General features: G+C 37.1%; 3 protein-coding genes across 4 annotated transcripts; 1 reads left to right on the forward strand and 2 right to left on the reverse strand.

Annotated features, from left to right (window-relative positions):
• Positions 1 to 3,975: 3,975 nt before the first annotated feature.
• Positions 3,976 to 6,946, forward strand: LOC125768296 (mucin-12-like). Its single transcript, XM_049435728.1, has 2 exons — positions 3,976 to 4,882; positions 5,597 to 6,946. Exon 2 carries the CDS (start codon positions 5,705 to 5,707, stop codon positions 6,938 to 6,940), a length of 1,236 nt encoding a protein of 411 aa, XP_049291685.1. The 5' UTR covers positions 3,976 to 4,882; positions 5,597 to 5,704; the 3' UTR covers positions 6,941 to 6,946.
• Positions 6,947 to 7,064: 118 nt separating this feature from the next.
• On the reverse strand, positions 7,065 to 9,746 carry LOC125768279 (uncharacterized). Of its 2 annotated transcripts, XM_049435698.1 has the most exons (4): positions 9,262 to 9,746; positions 8,791 to 9,184; positions 8,406 to 8,722; positions 7,065 to 8,322 (listed from the first exon to the last, which is right to left on the reverse strand). In XM_049435698.1, exons 1-4 carry the CDS (start codon positions 9,389 to 9,391, stop codon positions 7,142 to 7,144), a joined length of 2,022 nt encoding a protein of 673 aa, XP_049291655.1. In that variant the 5' UTR covers positions 9,392 to 9,746; the 3' UTR covers positions 7,065 to 7,141. The 2 variants fall into 2 exon arrangements, with proteins under 2 accessions (XP_049291655.1, XP_049291656.1); XM_049435699.1 differs by lacking the exon at positions 7,065 to 8,322 and having other exon boundaries at positions 8,633 to 9,184.
• Positions 9,747 to 11,996: 2,250 nt separating this feature from the next.
• Positions 11,997 to 13,462, reverse strand: LOC125769421 (uncharacterized). Its single transcript, XM_049438141.1, has 2 exons — positions 12,629 to 13,462; positions 11,997 to 12,554 (listed from the first exon to the last, which is right to left on the reverse strand). The coding sequence occupies exons 1-2, from the start codon at positions 12,803 to 12,805 to the stop codon at positions 11,997 to 11,999; spliced, it is 735 nt and encodes a 244-aa protein (XP_049294098.1). The 5' UTR covers positions 12,806 to 13,462.
• Positions 13,463 to 14,795: the final 1,333 nt, after the last annotated feature.

Consider the following 14,795-nt stretch of genomic DNA (forward strand, 5'->3'; position numbering starts at 1 on the left):
TAGAATAGTCTGGTGTTTTAGTGTTACGAACCAACGATGTTCCACTGAATGAAACAAAGCAATCGCAACACATTTAAAAAATTTCAAGCAATGAAACATCAGATTAGAATCAGATTAATGAATGCAAATTCCATGTAACATATCAAATCGTGTAACATATCAAACAAGTCATAAAATGGACTAAACCATTATTATCCGTTTATGCAAACCACCGAACTGGGTATCACATCCCTTCAGGATCGTCCCTCCCCACCACCTCCCGCCTCCCCGTCCCCTTTTAAGCACTGATTATCCTGCTACGAGGTAAAAATAAGTCTAGTAAGCCAGAAATGACCGGCATGACCTTAGAAGTCATATAGAAATAATCTCAATCTCACCAATTATGTACACTTTCAAATATTTGTATCAATAAACATTTGAATTGATAGAAGCTTAATTTATAATTTTTCTCATCTTTTGCGATGCTTTTCTGTTGCTATCATTTATACTTCTTTTCCTAATGTTTGAACTGTTAATGGTGTTTTCAATTTTTTTAAAATTTAAATAGCGCATTCGCACTATTATTCGTTGTTTAGCAAAAGCTTTAACGATTTCCAAAGGTAAATTCGGTATTTTCCTATGCAACTGAATTGTTAGCCTTTTTACAATTTGTTTTGTTTTCAATAAAGTTCCCCCCTTATGGATTTTAAGAAAAATTTTATCCATTTTATGGCCTACGCTCAAAAAATCATTTGATGGCTTAAAAAGACCACCTGCAGACAAATGTTCCACAAATGAGGGTGGTTGTGCATAGCTATGCTCTGTATATATTTTGTGTGTATAACACCCTAAATTGAGGTCTGGAAATTTATCTTTATATTTTTTGGCTATGTATCCAATAATATACTCTAAACCATCTTCTTCCTGTTCTTGTAACGGAACGTCATTACTACTACCTTCACTAGATTCATCGCTAGAATTATCCAAGAATATTGCATTTTCATTTTCCATCTCCGTAATACTCGGAAGTGATGGAATAATTTCTGCATTGGAAAAAACAACTGCAGATATAAAATTTTCGCTGTCTTGCTCCCTAGATAGGTCATTCTCATGGTCTTCTTCTGGATTCTCGGTGTTATTATTGTTTTCTGGATTGAATGTTTGATTCTGTAAAATACTAGGTGTTTTTCCTAAAATCATCATTCTGATTCTGTAAGTACAGTTCAGAGGGGAAGGATGATCATGTACTCCTCCTCGTTGTCTAAGCTGTGAAAAAAAATTTTCCAGCACATCCTGATTGAGCTGAAAAAAAAAAACATAATTAATGGATTTGTATTTTTCTTAGTGTATTGGGTTGTTTTCTTACCTTGTGTGTTGCTATGTAGCCTATGTTATGAATCTGCTTCATATCTCTAAGACAACAATATTCGACATAAGTTCGTACATATTATCTAAAGTTTCTATTTGGTCGTCGGTGCCCTTGAAAACTTGTTTGTAATCAGTTTTTGCATGTGGGGTATACGAATTTGAAACACTAAACCATAAGTATACCTTATCAATAAAATCTGCCAAATTCTTCACTGAATCTTCATCTGAGTATCTTCGCAGCGATTTTGCTGTGGTCATTGATAAAAGCTGCGCCGCCCGACGCACATTTTGTCGTTCCTGACTCGACATTACTAAATGACCTTTTGTTAATTTAAATAAAGGTGTCATTTCCGCTTTTCCTCTTGCTTCAATCAAAGGAAAAAGGGGCTGTGCAGTAATTATTTTGTTATGATACTTAAAACCATAATCCACCAACCAGTTCCTAATTAATTTAAGCAAATGAGGGGTATCAGGTATAACATAAATGTTATTTTTGGAAACTGGATGCTCGAAATAAGGTCTCGTATAGTCTTGAGCACCCAATTTTTTCCAACAGCTTACATTCGTAGAACAGTTGTCGCTTACGATTGCAGCAACATTGATTCCCCTAAAACTTAATTTTTGAATAAGCTCCATTAAAATTTCTTTCGTCATTTTTTGATCGAAACCTATATACACTGGCTGTTTCCATTGTTTGAACAGTCCTCTTGCCATAACAACCTGTATATAATCGTGGGGACCGACTACCTCATCAGCTGCAGGATCGTATTCTAATGTGTTCTCTACTTTCATCTCGTCAAAACTCAATATGCATTCACAATCTCTCTTGGTCAATTCTTTTGCAAAATTTCCCATAAAAACAAGCAAATCTTCTAAAATTCCTTGCTTGAGATCAATTTTTCGAGCGTACTTTTGAAGCGTCGAAATTGATGGTAAGGGATAATTCATGTCCTTGGCCATGTAGTGGTAACCTCTTTTTCCAAAATAACGCAAGGTGAAAGCAGAACTTATTTCCTTTTTACTCCATTTAACACGTTTTTTTTCCTTCATAATCAAGTCTATTTGATTCGAAGATAATGTTCCTTTCAAAAAACCTTTCATTTTCGAGATTAGCTCGCAAGGCTGAATGCTATTTTTTTTTATCTTTTCAATCTCTGTCTTCAATGCTTTGTTTTCTTTTTTGAAAACTTCATTTTCAGATTTCATTGTTTCAATTTTTTCCTGTAAAACTTTATTTGCGTTGCGTAATTGGTTGTTTTCGTCCAGCACATTTTGTAGCTGATTTTCTAATTTGGCGATTGTCCCATTGTCTGAAACGTTTGTTTTTTGGTAAATATTCGTTTGATTCGTAAGCATTGAATTAAAATTCATGTTTTCGATATCACTATCACCAACATTATCACCCACAATTAAATTGTTTATGGTATCATTACTTGGAGTAAGAACACAACGGATTGACGGAACAGCTGAAAAACAAATGATCGTATTAGAACATTATTCGTTTGTAGATCCTAGACATTTATTATTGAACTAGTTATATATACATTTTCTGTCTTTCATCTAAACTCTATTGAGTACCTATAAACTTGCACGCTTGGAAAACATAATTAATTCTAAACCAAGAGTAAAATACCAGAATTAACACCTCTCAAAAAATATAATTCTAAATATCATTGTGAAACAACAAAGAATAATTTTTAAGTTTAATTTTGACTTTTGATTTTGATTTCCCTTTGATCTTGTTTGTTAATGTATGCAGCAATTGTATGAATTTAGTATAGCCATACTGCATAAATAGAAGAGTATAATATTGTTGCGTGCATTATTTGACTCGTTTTTTAGCATAATTTAATATTTCAAAGTAATTTTCACCATCTAGCGTTTGTATTTGTGTGCTTTTTGTTTTTCATGAATTGTAACTAGATCCTCCTGACAAAGTATTTATGGTTGTTTATATGAATATATGAGTTTAACCTAACAAATTATAATATTAATTACACGTATACACGAGAATTGACCGTATCTGTTATGTAACGACAAACACGTTTATAAAACTAAGAAACACATTAAATCGCCAATTATGAATAAATACTTACCATTTGGGTAAAGTTTCGCCAATCCTGTATTGGTCCCGCTTCGAGATAACATTTGGTAATCCTCTTCCCGAAAATGATTGGAACAAATAACACCACATTTCGGAGGTTGCCAATTTGCATCCCGTTCGCAAAATTGTATCCATTTCACACGTAAATCACCATGCGTAGGAAATTTATGAAATTTTACCGAAATTCCTTGTCTCTTAACAGAGCCAGGGGTGATTTTGCAACATGCAACAGCACACGGGTTCGGCATTCTGCTTTCTTTGTTTGCTATTAATAATAACAAAGTAATTCACAGAGTAATTGCCCAATCACAACAAAATAATGAAAATACACTCGCTTTCTATACTTTCGAATGATTTTATCAGTGCAAATAGCGCAGAAAAATGAAAAATATGAATTTTTGCTTCAATCGCTATCGATTTTCACGTGGAATTGCCTTGATCAACGATCTGATTTGACAGCAAAATGCGCGCTCCTTCGGGAACCCATATGTCATGTCGCAAAATGTCAAAACACACTGCTTCCCAACTAACCTGACGTCTATGGCGGTCAAAATTAGAAAAAAGCAAAAACCTGACGAGCAAGCTTACGATGAAGTTCACGGTGTGTCCCACTTTGAGGGGGTTTTTGACGTTTGGCATAGGGTTTGACAGTTTTCCGGAGATGGAATTTTTGACGTTTGAAACCGTTATGGGGGGATTTAAAAATGCAAAAAAAATATTTTTCCACTGCATTTTTTACACCATCGTACTTTTTTTCTTCGTTCGCTCATTGCTATCTTGCTTACTCATTTTCGCGATGGCATGTAATGTGTGTTATCCAGCTCCCACTCATGATTATGTTCACAAGTGCTTTCTCAATTGTATGTAGGTGGGGGTTCTTTTGTAGAGAGCGTGTTATAGCGTGTTATTATAGAGAGAGGAAATCTTTTTTTACTCACATAGTGCGTGTGGATGACCGTGCTGCCACTCTAGAGTTGATCCAGGAAGGTGTTCTGAAAGACATAGAGAATATGTTGCGTTAACCGCTCGGCCATTAGAGCGATACTGGTGTGGCAAAGTATAAAACGCGTTTTATTTTACATTTGCACACAAAATCATTTACGTGTGTTTTTGGTGATCAAATTCAAATCAAGTATAAATAAAAATAGTGTTTATTTGTCCTTTGTTATTTTGTGACGTCACGCTGTGCGATACAGCAATTCATATTCCTACACTTCCTAGAACAAGTGAAAAAATGTGTCATTGCTCGTTAGATGCGTTTTCATCACAATTAGTGCGTCGTTTATTGCGTAATACACGATGAATTCTGTAAGTAAAAGAAATATATGATTGATACAGCTGCAATCGGTTAACCTAACTGTGAGTGTGATTATTTTTCAGATATCCGATAAAGAAAATTCTGCTGCTTGCAATACCATCCGGAACAATGATGTAAGTATGTACATTAAAAAGAACAAGTTGAGTGCTATTTTATGTTTAGAAATCGGAATATGCCATCGTATCGTGTTTGAACTTGTATGCTAAACTCATCGTACACAAATTAGGACGAACATAACTGTAGGCAAAACCAAAAACAGCATACATAACGTTTAGTGCTTCAACTATCAATTGCAATTCAAGTAGCTTCAATTATTCCAGCTTTGTTCGTCTGTTTTTCCGCCTGTTTTGAACCGCGTTTCATTACCGTGTTGATACCTCTAATTTAAGGTTAGTGATAGCTATAATACACGGTTAACAATCTAGTGATAGCTACCAACGATTCGATGGTAACACGGCATGCTGGTCAAACGGAGCAAGCAAGTAATCAATTCGATGCAAACGGCACGGCACGGTTGGTTGTTGCGAGAAATAGTTGTGTTTTGCATGTTGGTTATACCCTCCAAGATGTGAAGAATTCATTTCTAAAGACATATGGTCTTAGTATCCGGTCCGTAAACTATTAAAGTGCTGGAATCTATACCCAACCACAGAGTAACGCACGAAGGCGCACAATGGCCTAGTGGTACCATTTCAAACCCTTGGCAAATAAGAAGAAGAAATTTAATGTTATAACCGATTTTAATTAATTAATTACTGTTACGAACGTTATATTATGTGCTTGAATTCAATCATGTTTTACAATGTTTATTTATTTATTTTTTATAGATTCCAACACATGACGACAATGGATTTGATCATACATATACATCGCTCACGTATACGGTTTTATCTTCAAAAAAAACTAAACGATACGCAACCAATGCAACCTCCACAATGAAAATAAAGACTCTTAAAGAGTCTCGATTGTCTATTCATGAACATTCATACAGTACCACATTACCCGTGCAGACATCACCAGTTATTGCTTGTTGCTCCAAGACACCAGCCATACCTTCTCGTTCGAAGACATCAACCAAACGTTCAAGACGTAAAACACCAGCCATATTTCGTGCTTCGAAGACGCCAGCCATATGTTTAAGCTCCACCACACCAGCCATACCTGCCAGCTGTACAACATCGGCCATTCCTTGCAGCTCTAAAAAACTACCCAATGCTTCAGGCTCCACAACACCAGTCATACCTGCCAGCTGTACAACAACGGCCATTCCTTGCAGCTCTAAAAAACTACCCAGTGCTTCAGGGTCCACAACACCTGCAAGTTTTGTGACACCAGCTATTCCCTCTAGTTCGAAGACGTTACCTGATGCTTTAACTTCGCAAATACCAACCAAACCTGTAATGTGTACCGTTTCTTCAGGCTTTGGGAATGAAACCAACTCACTTACGGGTGCCGTTTACTACCACGATATCCCTTCAAAACCATCATCACCTCTTCAAGATCCAAATAAAATATCGTGTACCGTGCACTCGGAGCAGTCTTCCGGGACAGAAATTTCGCATCACATGGTTGCTATACGACAGGAACTGAAAAGTATTCGACAAGGTCAAGAATATATGCTAACCAGCTTCGAATGTGCAATGGAAGCTGCTGGTACGTTAACACCATCCACATCGTTTAGCATGCAACCGATTAACTCTAAGGAGTTAATGGTGGAATTTGATGCCCGACTTGCCGATCCAGATTACATGGCCCAAGTAATAGCGTTTTTAAAACGGGAATCAGGAGAATATCGGCCATTTAATCTGATGCATAGGTCAATCGATTTGCTGTTCGGTATGGAGTTTTTTGCATCCTGCAGCTGGAGTGGCGTAGGAATTCCTTTGGCAAAAATTCCATTTAAAATCCACACTAACATAATCAAATTATTCTGCATACTTGGAGCGACGAATGGTGTGGAAATTCCAGAATGGAGTATTCGCGAATACTTTAAGGACAAATTTTACCATGCGAAGCAAAGGTTGAAGAATTACAAACGCATTCGAACTTCAAGTCCGCGTCCATTCACTCTTACCAACCGGATTAATGCAAGGAAACGTGCCATAGAAAACAATCAGCCTGATCCACAATCCTCCTTTTCTCCATCTGAACACTTACCCCCACCTAAATAATCACATGCGAACAAACATCAACCGTATATATTATTAAAGACAACATGAATTAAATTTGAATTTAAAGCATATTTGTAATGTGAACTTTCTTTCAAAGGACATAAATTGAAATGTTTAATAAATGTTTAATCATTAATAAAATGTTTATTACAAAACATGAAGTAAAAATAATTATTTTGCCAAAGCTACCTTAGCCTAAACCTAATCTATTAGCGTGTGAACAAGTGGGGCAAACATCGTATGTCCCTCGTTGTCTAATTTGATGGCAACCATCTTAGCCTTGATGTCAGATAGTTCATATTCGATTGAGTTAGGAGATAAATTTGAAATTTTACCCTTACAAATATTGATCACCCCTGATGACACAGGATCATCGAAATATTCCTCCGGATCAATCAACTTTCTACCGATAATTTTTATAGTTCCGGACGATTTATCTGCAGAAAAAAATCTAATTACCTCTTTTTCTGGCGAAAGAAACCAGCCGTCGCGATTATTAGATTTTAAAATAAAGTCCGGCATGGTTACAACAACATTGTCACCTGATCCCTTCAAAGTCGTTTCATTAGCCGGTGTCTTTTTAGGAAAGTTTAACTGTTCGAACTCAGAGTACCTGTTCACTGTTTGCTCTAAGCATCTATGTCCGTTTCTAAGCATACCCTTCATGTGTTGGAGAGCGTTTTCAAAGGGATAAGTAGACATTGTATTAAGAGGTCCAAAACGTTTAACTTCTTCAGTTACATGCAGCAGATTATGCACGTTACTACTAATGAAACCTTCTCCGTAAATTTCATCATAATTCGAAACGAAATCGCTAAGCATGTCAGAAGCATCGTCCCAAAGATCTTTATACACATTTGAAGACAACAGCGTTATTGCAACAAAATATAACATAAAATGCTGATATGCTTCAGCTGATATGTTACCTCTGAGGACTACAATGCTGGCATAAAGCAAAAAACTGCTTAACTCAGATCCTTTCCAATATTTCAAATCATCTAAACCACGTAGCTTGCGATTCACTTCAGAAGGAAGAGTAATGCTTTTCAAAAAACTAGAAATGCGCAAGAAAGTTTGATCGGACCATTTGATTGCTCCCCTCATGCCATACACCCATCCCTGTAATAGTTTACGAGTAACTCCTAGATCTATCAAGTGAAGTTTATCACCGACTAACACGTCCTTCACTATATCAAAACATCCTAAATCTAAGAGTGGTGAATTGCCTACTCTATGTCCAACGTAAATTCCCTGCCTAAACTCAGCGTCCGTGCGGGGTGGATGGTTGATTCCCGAATATGTAACGGCCCTTGATCTCGGATGGCGACGTCCGTTAACCTTACATTTCATACACCCTTCTCCGGCGTTGCAGCTAACGCACGCTGGAAAAATACAAATACAAAACAAATTAGTTATTCATCATTCAGAAATATACTTACAAATACTTTGTAAAATATATTCTTACCTTTTATAAAGCTACGAGCAGGTGAATCTGCCACAAATGCCAAAACTTTTAGCCTCACCAGCGTTTGCTGTACACCAAGACGTATACCCTGCACGAGCAGCAAATTTAATTCCTCTACTAAAGGCCGCAAAATTTGTTCTACTGAACCCGGCTTCGATGACCCGTAGAATATAGCCACTGCCATAGGTGGTATGTGGGGCATATCCTCGATAGACATTAAAATCGGCCAAAATGTGGTTTCACTGCTTCTGTGTAGAGGCAATCCGTCGACAAAGAATTTTAGCTTAAGCTCGGTAACGTTTCCTAGTTGATTTCCACTGCAATCACAGTCATAAGAAAAATGGTCAGAATGTTTCAGTAGTACAACATTAGGTTAATCGCTTACCTGAATCGGATATTGAGGCAGTTAGCAACTCCATTGTACCAAAAACGACCCCCTTCAACAGCAACAATTTCTTTTGGTACCCTGCTAGTGTGTAACAGAGTACGAGCATCCTTCGGCACAACGCAAGAAGTTTTTTCTCGGATGATTCTCAATATCATGTTGATCGATGTATGAGGCGTGTTTGTTTTTAAAGCCCAAAATTGCAAGCAGGCTTCCATGGAGCGTTGACTAAAATCAAACTCTAAAGATTCTTCGGTGTTGATATCGTCATCGTCGTCGTCATCTGATACCACATCATCCAGTGGAATGTCCGCGTTCTCTTCAATGGCGCCCGACTCATCAGAGAAAGGATAAGGTTCAGCATCACTTGAAGCAGCTGCTTCGATTCTAGGCTCTGCAAAACACAAATAAATACACACATGTAATTTATGTTGTGATACAATTTCACTGTCGATTCCACATCGCACATACCATTCACAGAAGTAGGTAAACCATCCACACAAGTGCACTGACATGTACATTCCCTTGTACGCATAACTGCCGCTATTTTGGCTTTACGCCGGTAGTACTGTTTACTGCGACGCACTTGCTGAGCATCCATGCTTTAATTATTTATTAATTTATTATAAAATCACTTATTTTTGTTTTGGTTATTGTTCCCGCACCTAACACACCTTTATTACACTGTAACAATTATATTTGAGCACCAGATTTAGTTCTTCACTGTCCAAAATACCGAAGCAGAATGGTAAACAAAGTTCTTTTTACCAAACTTCTCCTTTCTTGTTCTTCTTCTTTGGCTCATATGTTCAAAGGTACGGACAAACGCACTAACACATTCTCATATTTTATTTCCATCAATTCGCCTCGTCCATTAGGTCTGTAAGGGCAACAGAGTGAAAACATCAGTCGCTCTCGCTCTAGCACATAGAAACAGCCGTCGTGAGGTTAGTTGGGCCGTTGTTATTCTATAACACTATGTGTTGTAAACAAACGTTATTTACAACGACCGCCGCTGTCACTGCGGTTTTTAATGTCGTCATAAATGTACAGATCTTGGCATTCGATCGGAACGGTTAGAACCGTGGTGAGTTTAGGTTTGCGAAAAAACTTATAAAATGGGCGGGATCACAAACAACGAACCTCTTTGGTAGAAAATCGGCAACGAATAAAGTAACTAATTTTTTGGTTCGCAATAGCGTTCCTAAAAAAGTCTTAAAAGCCGCGTTTTTCTACACTATGGGTGAAAGTAAATTGAACGGTTTTGCAATGTTGTACATTGAACAAGAATTAATGGACGAACTAAATACGGAAAAATATAGTAGAAATTGTCAGAAAGAAGAGTAGAACAAAACACTTGTAACATAGGCTCGTATCGCATAAGAATAGTCGATTCGATTTCGATCTAAGCAAAATTGTCGATCGAAATCGAAATCGAATCGAAATACCTATCGTATACGGGTTTACGATTATGATCGAGTAAATCTGCTCGATCGATTGGTCGAGTAGTTTGTGTTCTGTCAAATCATTCGATTGTTTACATTTGTGAGCGCGGTGAACAAACGTGTCGCGATACATATCTTACCACCAATATTTACTATAAAAGTGAAAAAATGATTGCTTCCTTCTTGCTTTTCGATAATTACGCCACTGAAACGGAAGATCTCGCTAAATATCGTAGAAAACTAAGGAAGGAATTGGATCCTTTAGCGCTAGAAGATACTGCGTAAGTAATGATTACACCGCAGAAGGTTGTGTTTTAATAAAGTACGATTTTATAGTTTTAGGAAAAATTTCCGAATTTCTAAGGAAATATTTTTGGATATACTGGAAAAAATTGCTCCGTTCATCACTCCAAAGCACAATCGAGGGTTATCAGCGAAGCAAAAATTAGCAGCAACATTAAAATTCTTGGCCCAAGGATCCTATCAACAAGGTGTAGGAAATGATTTCACCGTACCAATGGGTCAATCAACTTTTTCAGAAATATTTGACGAAACAGTGCGTGTTATGGAACGTGAGCTCAAAGAGTGCATAACGTTGGAGATGACGGAACTGGAAAAGCAGGAGGCACGCAGATTCTTCTATAGCAAATCTGGCATCCCGGGTGTGGTTATGGCAGCGGATGGAACCCATATAAGGATGGTAGCCCCAAACGAAAATGCTGTGCTGTATTTCAATAGAAAAGGCTTTTACAGCTTAAATGCACTTTTGGTAACTACACAATACTACACAATCATAATGAAATGTATGAAGTGTATTTCATGTAATTGCAGATATGCGATCATCGTAACCTAATACGCTATGTTAATGCGAAATACAGCGGGTCGAATCATGATGCGTTCATTTTTGAAGAAAGTCCAGCAAACTTGTTCTTTGAAGAAAGATGGAGGGAAGGGGACAGGCAGTGCAAGATTTTAGGTAGGTTGAACGTTTAACATAATTGAATATATCTAAATGCTCCTTTAAACGAATCATTTTAGGTGATTCCGCATACCCATCAAAACCATGGCTCTTGCGACCTTTTGCCAATTCCCAGCCCAATAGTGTGGAAGCTGAATATAACTTCAAGCATGCTAAAGCACGAGTCATAATTGAAAAAACTATTGGTATGCTGAAAGGGAGATTTAGGTGCATAAATGGAGAAAGACAATTGCACTACACTCCCACAAAATGCGTTCGAATTGTAAATGTTTGTTGTGCTTTACACAACCTGTGTATTATTAATAGAATAACTGAACTCGAATGACGAGCACTTCGCATACGAGCAAAACATATATTCGAATCCAAAAATTTGTAACAAGCACATTTTGTGGACTGTTTAATTGTTTAATTTGAATCATTTGAATCATGAATCATGAAGTGATCATTAAAAATGGAATCCAACGTTCACTTCTTGTGTGCTGTATTTTTTTTCATCTTCATCTTGAATTAATTTCAGCCTTTTCAATCCCAGCACCACATAATCCGTTGAGTACTAAATTTAGTAACAAGTATAATACATATAATAAAATAAAAATATGAACTGTTGATATAACGATGATTTCACGTTTTTATTCCAATATAACAATCCAATTTAACAATAACTTCTAACTTCGCATTTCCAGCACATACGATTCAACAGAACAAAACCCGTTCAGATTACTCCTAATTTTCCTTCTTTTTCAGATGTTCTAAAAATTCTTTATTCATGGTATTCATGGTTTTCATGAACTCTCAGTAAAATTCATGGTACTCTCAGCGTAAATTTTAAAAGCCGTTACCAACTCCGCTAGCGAATCAGCAATCATTTCATTTTGCTGAATTAATTTTGTTTGGTTCTTTTCCAACTCGGTCAATTTCGTAATATTATGGGACGGTTTCGCACTATTTTGGGACGGTTTTGCAGTATTTTGGGACGGTTTCGCACTATTTGTTTTGATTGTTTCTGGGCACGGTACAGGTTCTACAAGCGAAGAACAAGATGGTACAAATTCTTGTACAACCGAAGAACAAGACGGTACAGGATCTTGTTCAACCGAAGAACAAGACGCCACAGGATCTGGTTGAAGTTGCGCTGGTTGTTTGTTAAGGTGTTCTGGTGCTCCGATACAAACGCTATCTTTCACACCGTCAACATTGGCTCTCGTGTTTGTAACATTTAAAATTCGCTCCTCAATCTCACTCAAAAAAATAGCCTCAGGAATACCACCGCCGGTTTTCAATTGTTCCCGTCGCATAAGGCTGTACTTTTTCTTAACGTTTGATTTTTTGTCAGTCCATGTCTAAAAGAAGAATCATTTGACAATTATGATTCAATTTTGTTACCAATCTACAAAATTTGATCATTTCATCTTACCTTTTTCCATGAATTTTTGTCTTTTGCTGGGCCTAAGCAATTTAGCTCCACGCTTACTTCCTGCCAAAATAAAGCAGGGTTCGTACAAACTCCTTTGGCAACTTTCGGGTTTTTCTCCATTATTTGTACCAAATGCTCGATTTGGTCTTTCGTCACACGCGAGGTAGCGTTTTCCATTATGCTGTTAACGTTTGAGGTGCACAAAACTCAGAAAGAAAATAAACCAAATAGGTGTGATCGACCACTCTTGTGTGATGTTATGAATACAGCTCATTTCGTGGAATCATTTCATGAAGTCGTCTAGCAAAAACAAGCAAGACAAATACGATAAAACATGCGACGCGCCGATGAAATCATACAGTGCATGTAGGTAAAACACGGACAGCAAATTATTCACTCAATCTTTAATGGTTCTTCGCAACTGTTGCAACAGTTGTTCGTTCAGAAATAGTGTGAATTATAAAAAATATATATTCGATAAATACTGCACAATACCATAAAAAGCCATCTGTAAAAAATTGTCAAAATTGGGAAAATAACTCCCATTAAAAATAGTCCTACTTCTATTTTAACAGACTGTAGACTAGAGTGTGAAGTCTGTTGGTTAGTGCCCAGCTAACAATATCATCATGCTTTTTCACTTTGGCGTTTAAGTTGCTTATGGGACAGAGTGAAAAAGCATCTTTATATGAAGCTGAGTGTAGAAACAAGGTCTTGTAATGTAACGATGTGACAACTAGCCAAAAGGTGTGACACGCGATTTGAAAGTTCGGCGCTTTTTGAAATCAGTTGTATGTGTAAAAGGGTCCGGGTGAAAATACACGGACCAGACTTATCGGGCCCGATAATTCTGTATACAAGATTTGAAAGTGATCAACCCCAGCCCCCAGTATTTTCTGCTAAAATATTGCAATATTTTTTTAAAATAATGAATTCAAAAATATCAGTTTATACGTCAGATCAGTCAGAAAAGGTACCGCGTTTCTCGGGGACCGACTATATACAGATTATAGCATTTCAAATGTGTTTAGTAAAAACTATTTTAAAAAATATTGTGTGTTTTCGTTTATATTCAAATATGTGCACATACTGCAGTCTTACAGTTGATGAGTTAAAACACTGTGAAGCCGATAGTTTTTTTTTGCGTTCCTACCTATAAAAAAGCCGGTTGAGCCGGTCTCGTGGTACGGCTGTCAAGTCGACGGCTTAATAGCACGCCCGTCATGGGTTCAATTCCCGAATGGACCGAGGTTCCCCATACGCAGGACTGACTATCCTGCTATGGGTAACCAATAAGTCACAGATAGCAAGCCCAATAGTGGCTTAGGCAGGCCTTGACCGTCTACGGTTGTTGTGCCAGGAAGAAGAAACCTATAAAAAATAAAATAATCTGGCGAATCTGGTTGTCAGTGGGAAGTGCATGTTTGCATGAGCGATTTGATTTTTTAAAACAAAATCTCCTTGCTACACTGACATATTTCAAACTAAAAGAAAAACTTTGAATTATTTGTAGTGTGTCTGTACAGATTTTGGAAAATTTATAATATATAAGATTGCCTATTCTGCCATGATGTCGTTTTATTTTTCAGTTCGCACAAAAATATGTTATGGTAACTCAACACTCTCATGTAGTTTTTAACGTTATATATAAAACATATGTTTGTCTTAATTAATTAAGAAGTTTCGTTATTTATAATATCCGTGATATAAATGAAACGTAATCTTTAATAACCAACAAAATAATCAAAAAGTATTGAAGAAAAGATAGTTTAACAGTTCTCGATATACCCTCACCCAGTCGAAACGACCTCGATCGAAATGATGCTTTCGCGATATCAATTGTCGACAAAACTGTCGACTGCTCGATTTGCCCCATACATTTTGTCAACAGACTGAAGCTGACATTTCGATTTCGATTTCGATCGGCTCTTCCGTCCTTTCACGATAGCAAAATGAATTGTGTTCACCCAAAATGAACACTTCTCGACAGGATTTCGATTTCGATCGTAATCGAATTCTTATGCGATACAAGCCATAGATGGTGTCGAAATCGCCTATTCGAGTGGTGCTTTCGCGATCGTGTTGTGGTATGGTTTGCAATAATTCGATGTCGTTTGTTGCCCATTTTTTTAACGGAAATCCTTGAGAAACTAGTGCCAATTCAATT

This window comes from Anopheles funestus, chromosome 3RL, assembly GCF_943734845.2.
Source record: "Anopheles funestus chromosome 3RL, idAnoFuneDA-416_04, whole genome shotgun sequence".
Classification (NCBI taxonomy): Eukaryota; Metazoa; Arthropoda; class Insecta; order Diptera; family Culicidae; genus Anopheles; species Anopheles funestus.

Excerpts from the sequence above, each read along its gene's own strand:
- LOC125768296 (XM_049435728.1), top strand. The coding sequence starts at position 5,705 with ATGAAAATAAAGACTCTTAAAGAGTCTCGATTGTCTATTCATGAACAT.
- LOC125768279 (XM_049435698.1), bottom strand. The coding sequence starts at position 9,391 with ATGGATGCTCAGCAAGTGCGTCGCAGTAAACAGTACTACCGGCGTAAA. Across the intron at positions 9,185-9,261 it reads TTTACCTACTTCTGTGAATG|AGCCTAGAATCGAAGCAGCT; the intron begins GTATGTGCGATG and ends TGTGTTTTGCAG. Across the intron at positions 8,323-8,405 it reads TGCTCGTAGCTTTATAAAAG|CGTGCGTTAGCTGCAACGCC; the intron begins GTAAGAATATAT and ends GTATTTTTCCAG.
- LOC125769421 (XM_049438141.1), bottom strand. The coding sequence starts at position 12,805 with ATGGAAAACGCTACCTCGCGTGTGACGAAAGACCAAATCGAGCATTTG. Across the intron at positions 12,555-12,628 it reads ACAAAAATTCATGGAAAAAG|ACATGGACTGACAAAAAATC; the intron begins GTAAGATGAAAT and ends TTCTTCTTTTAG.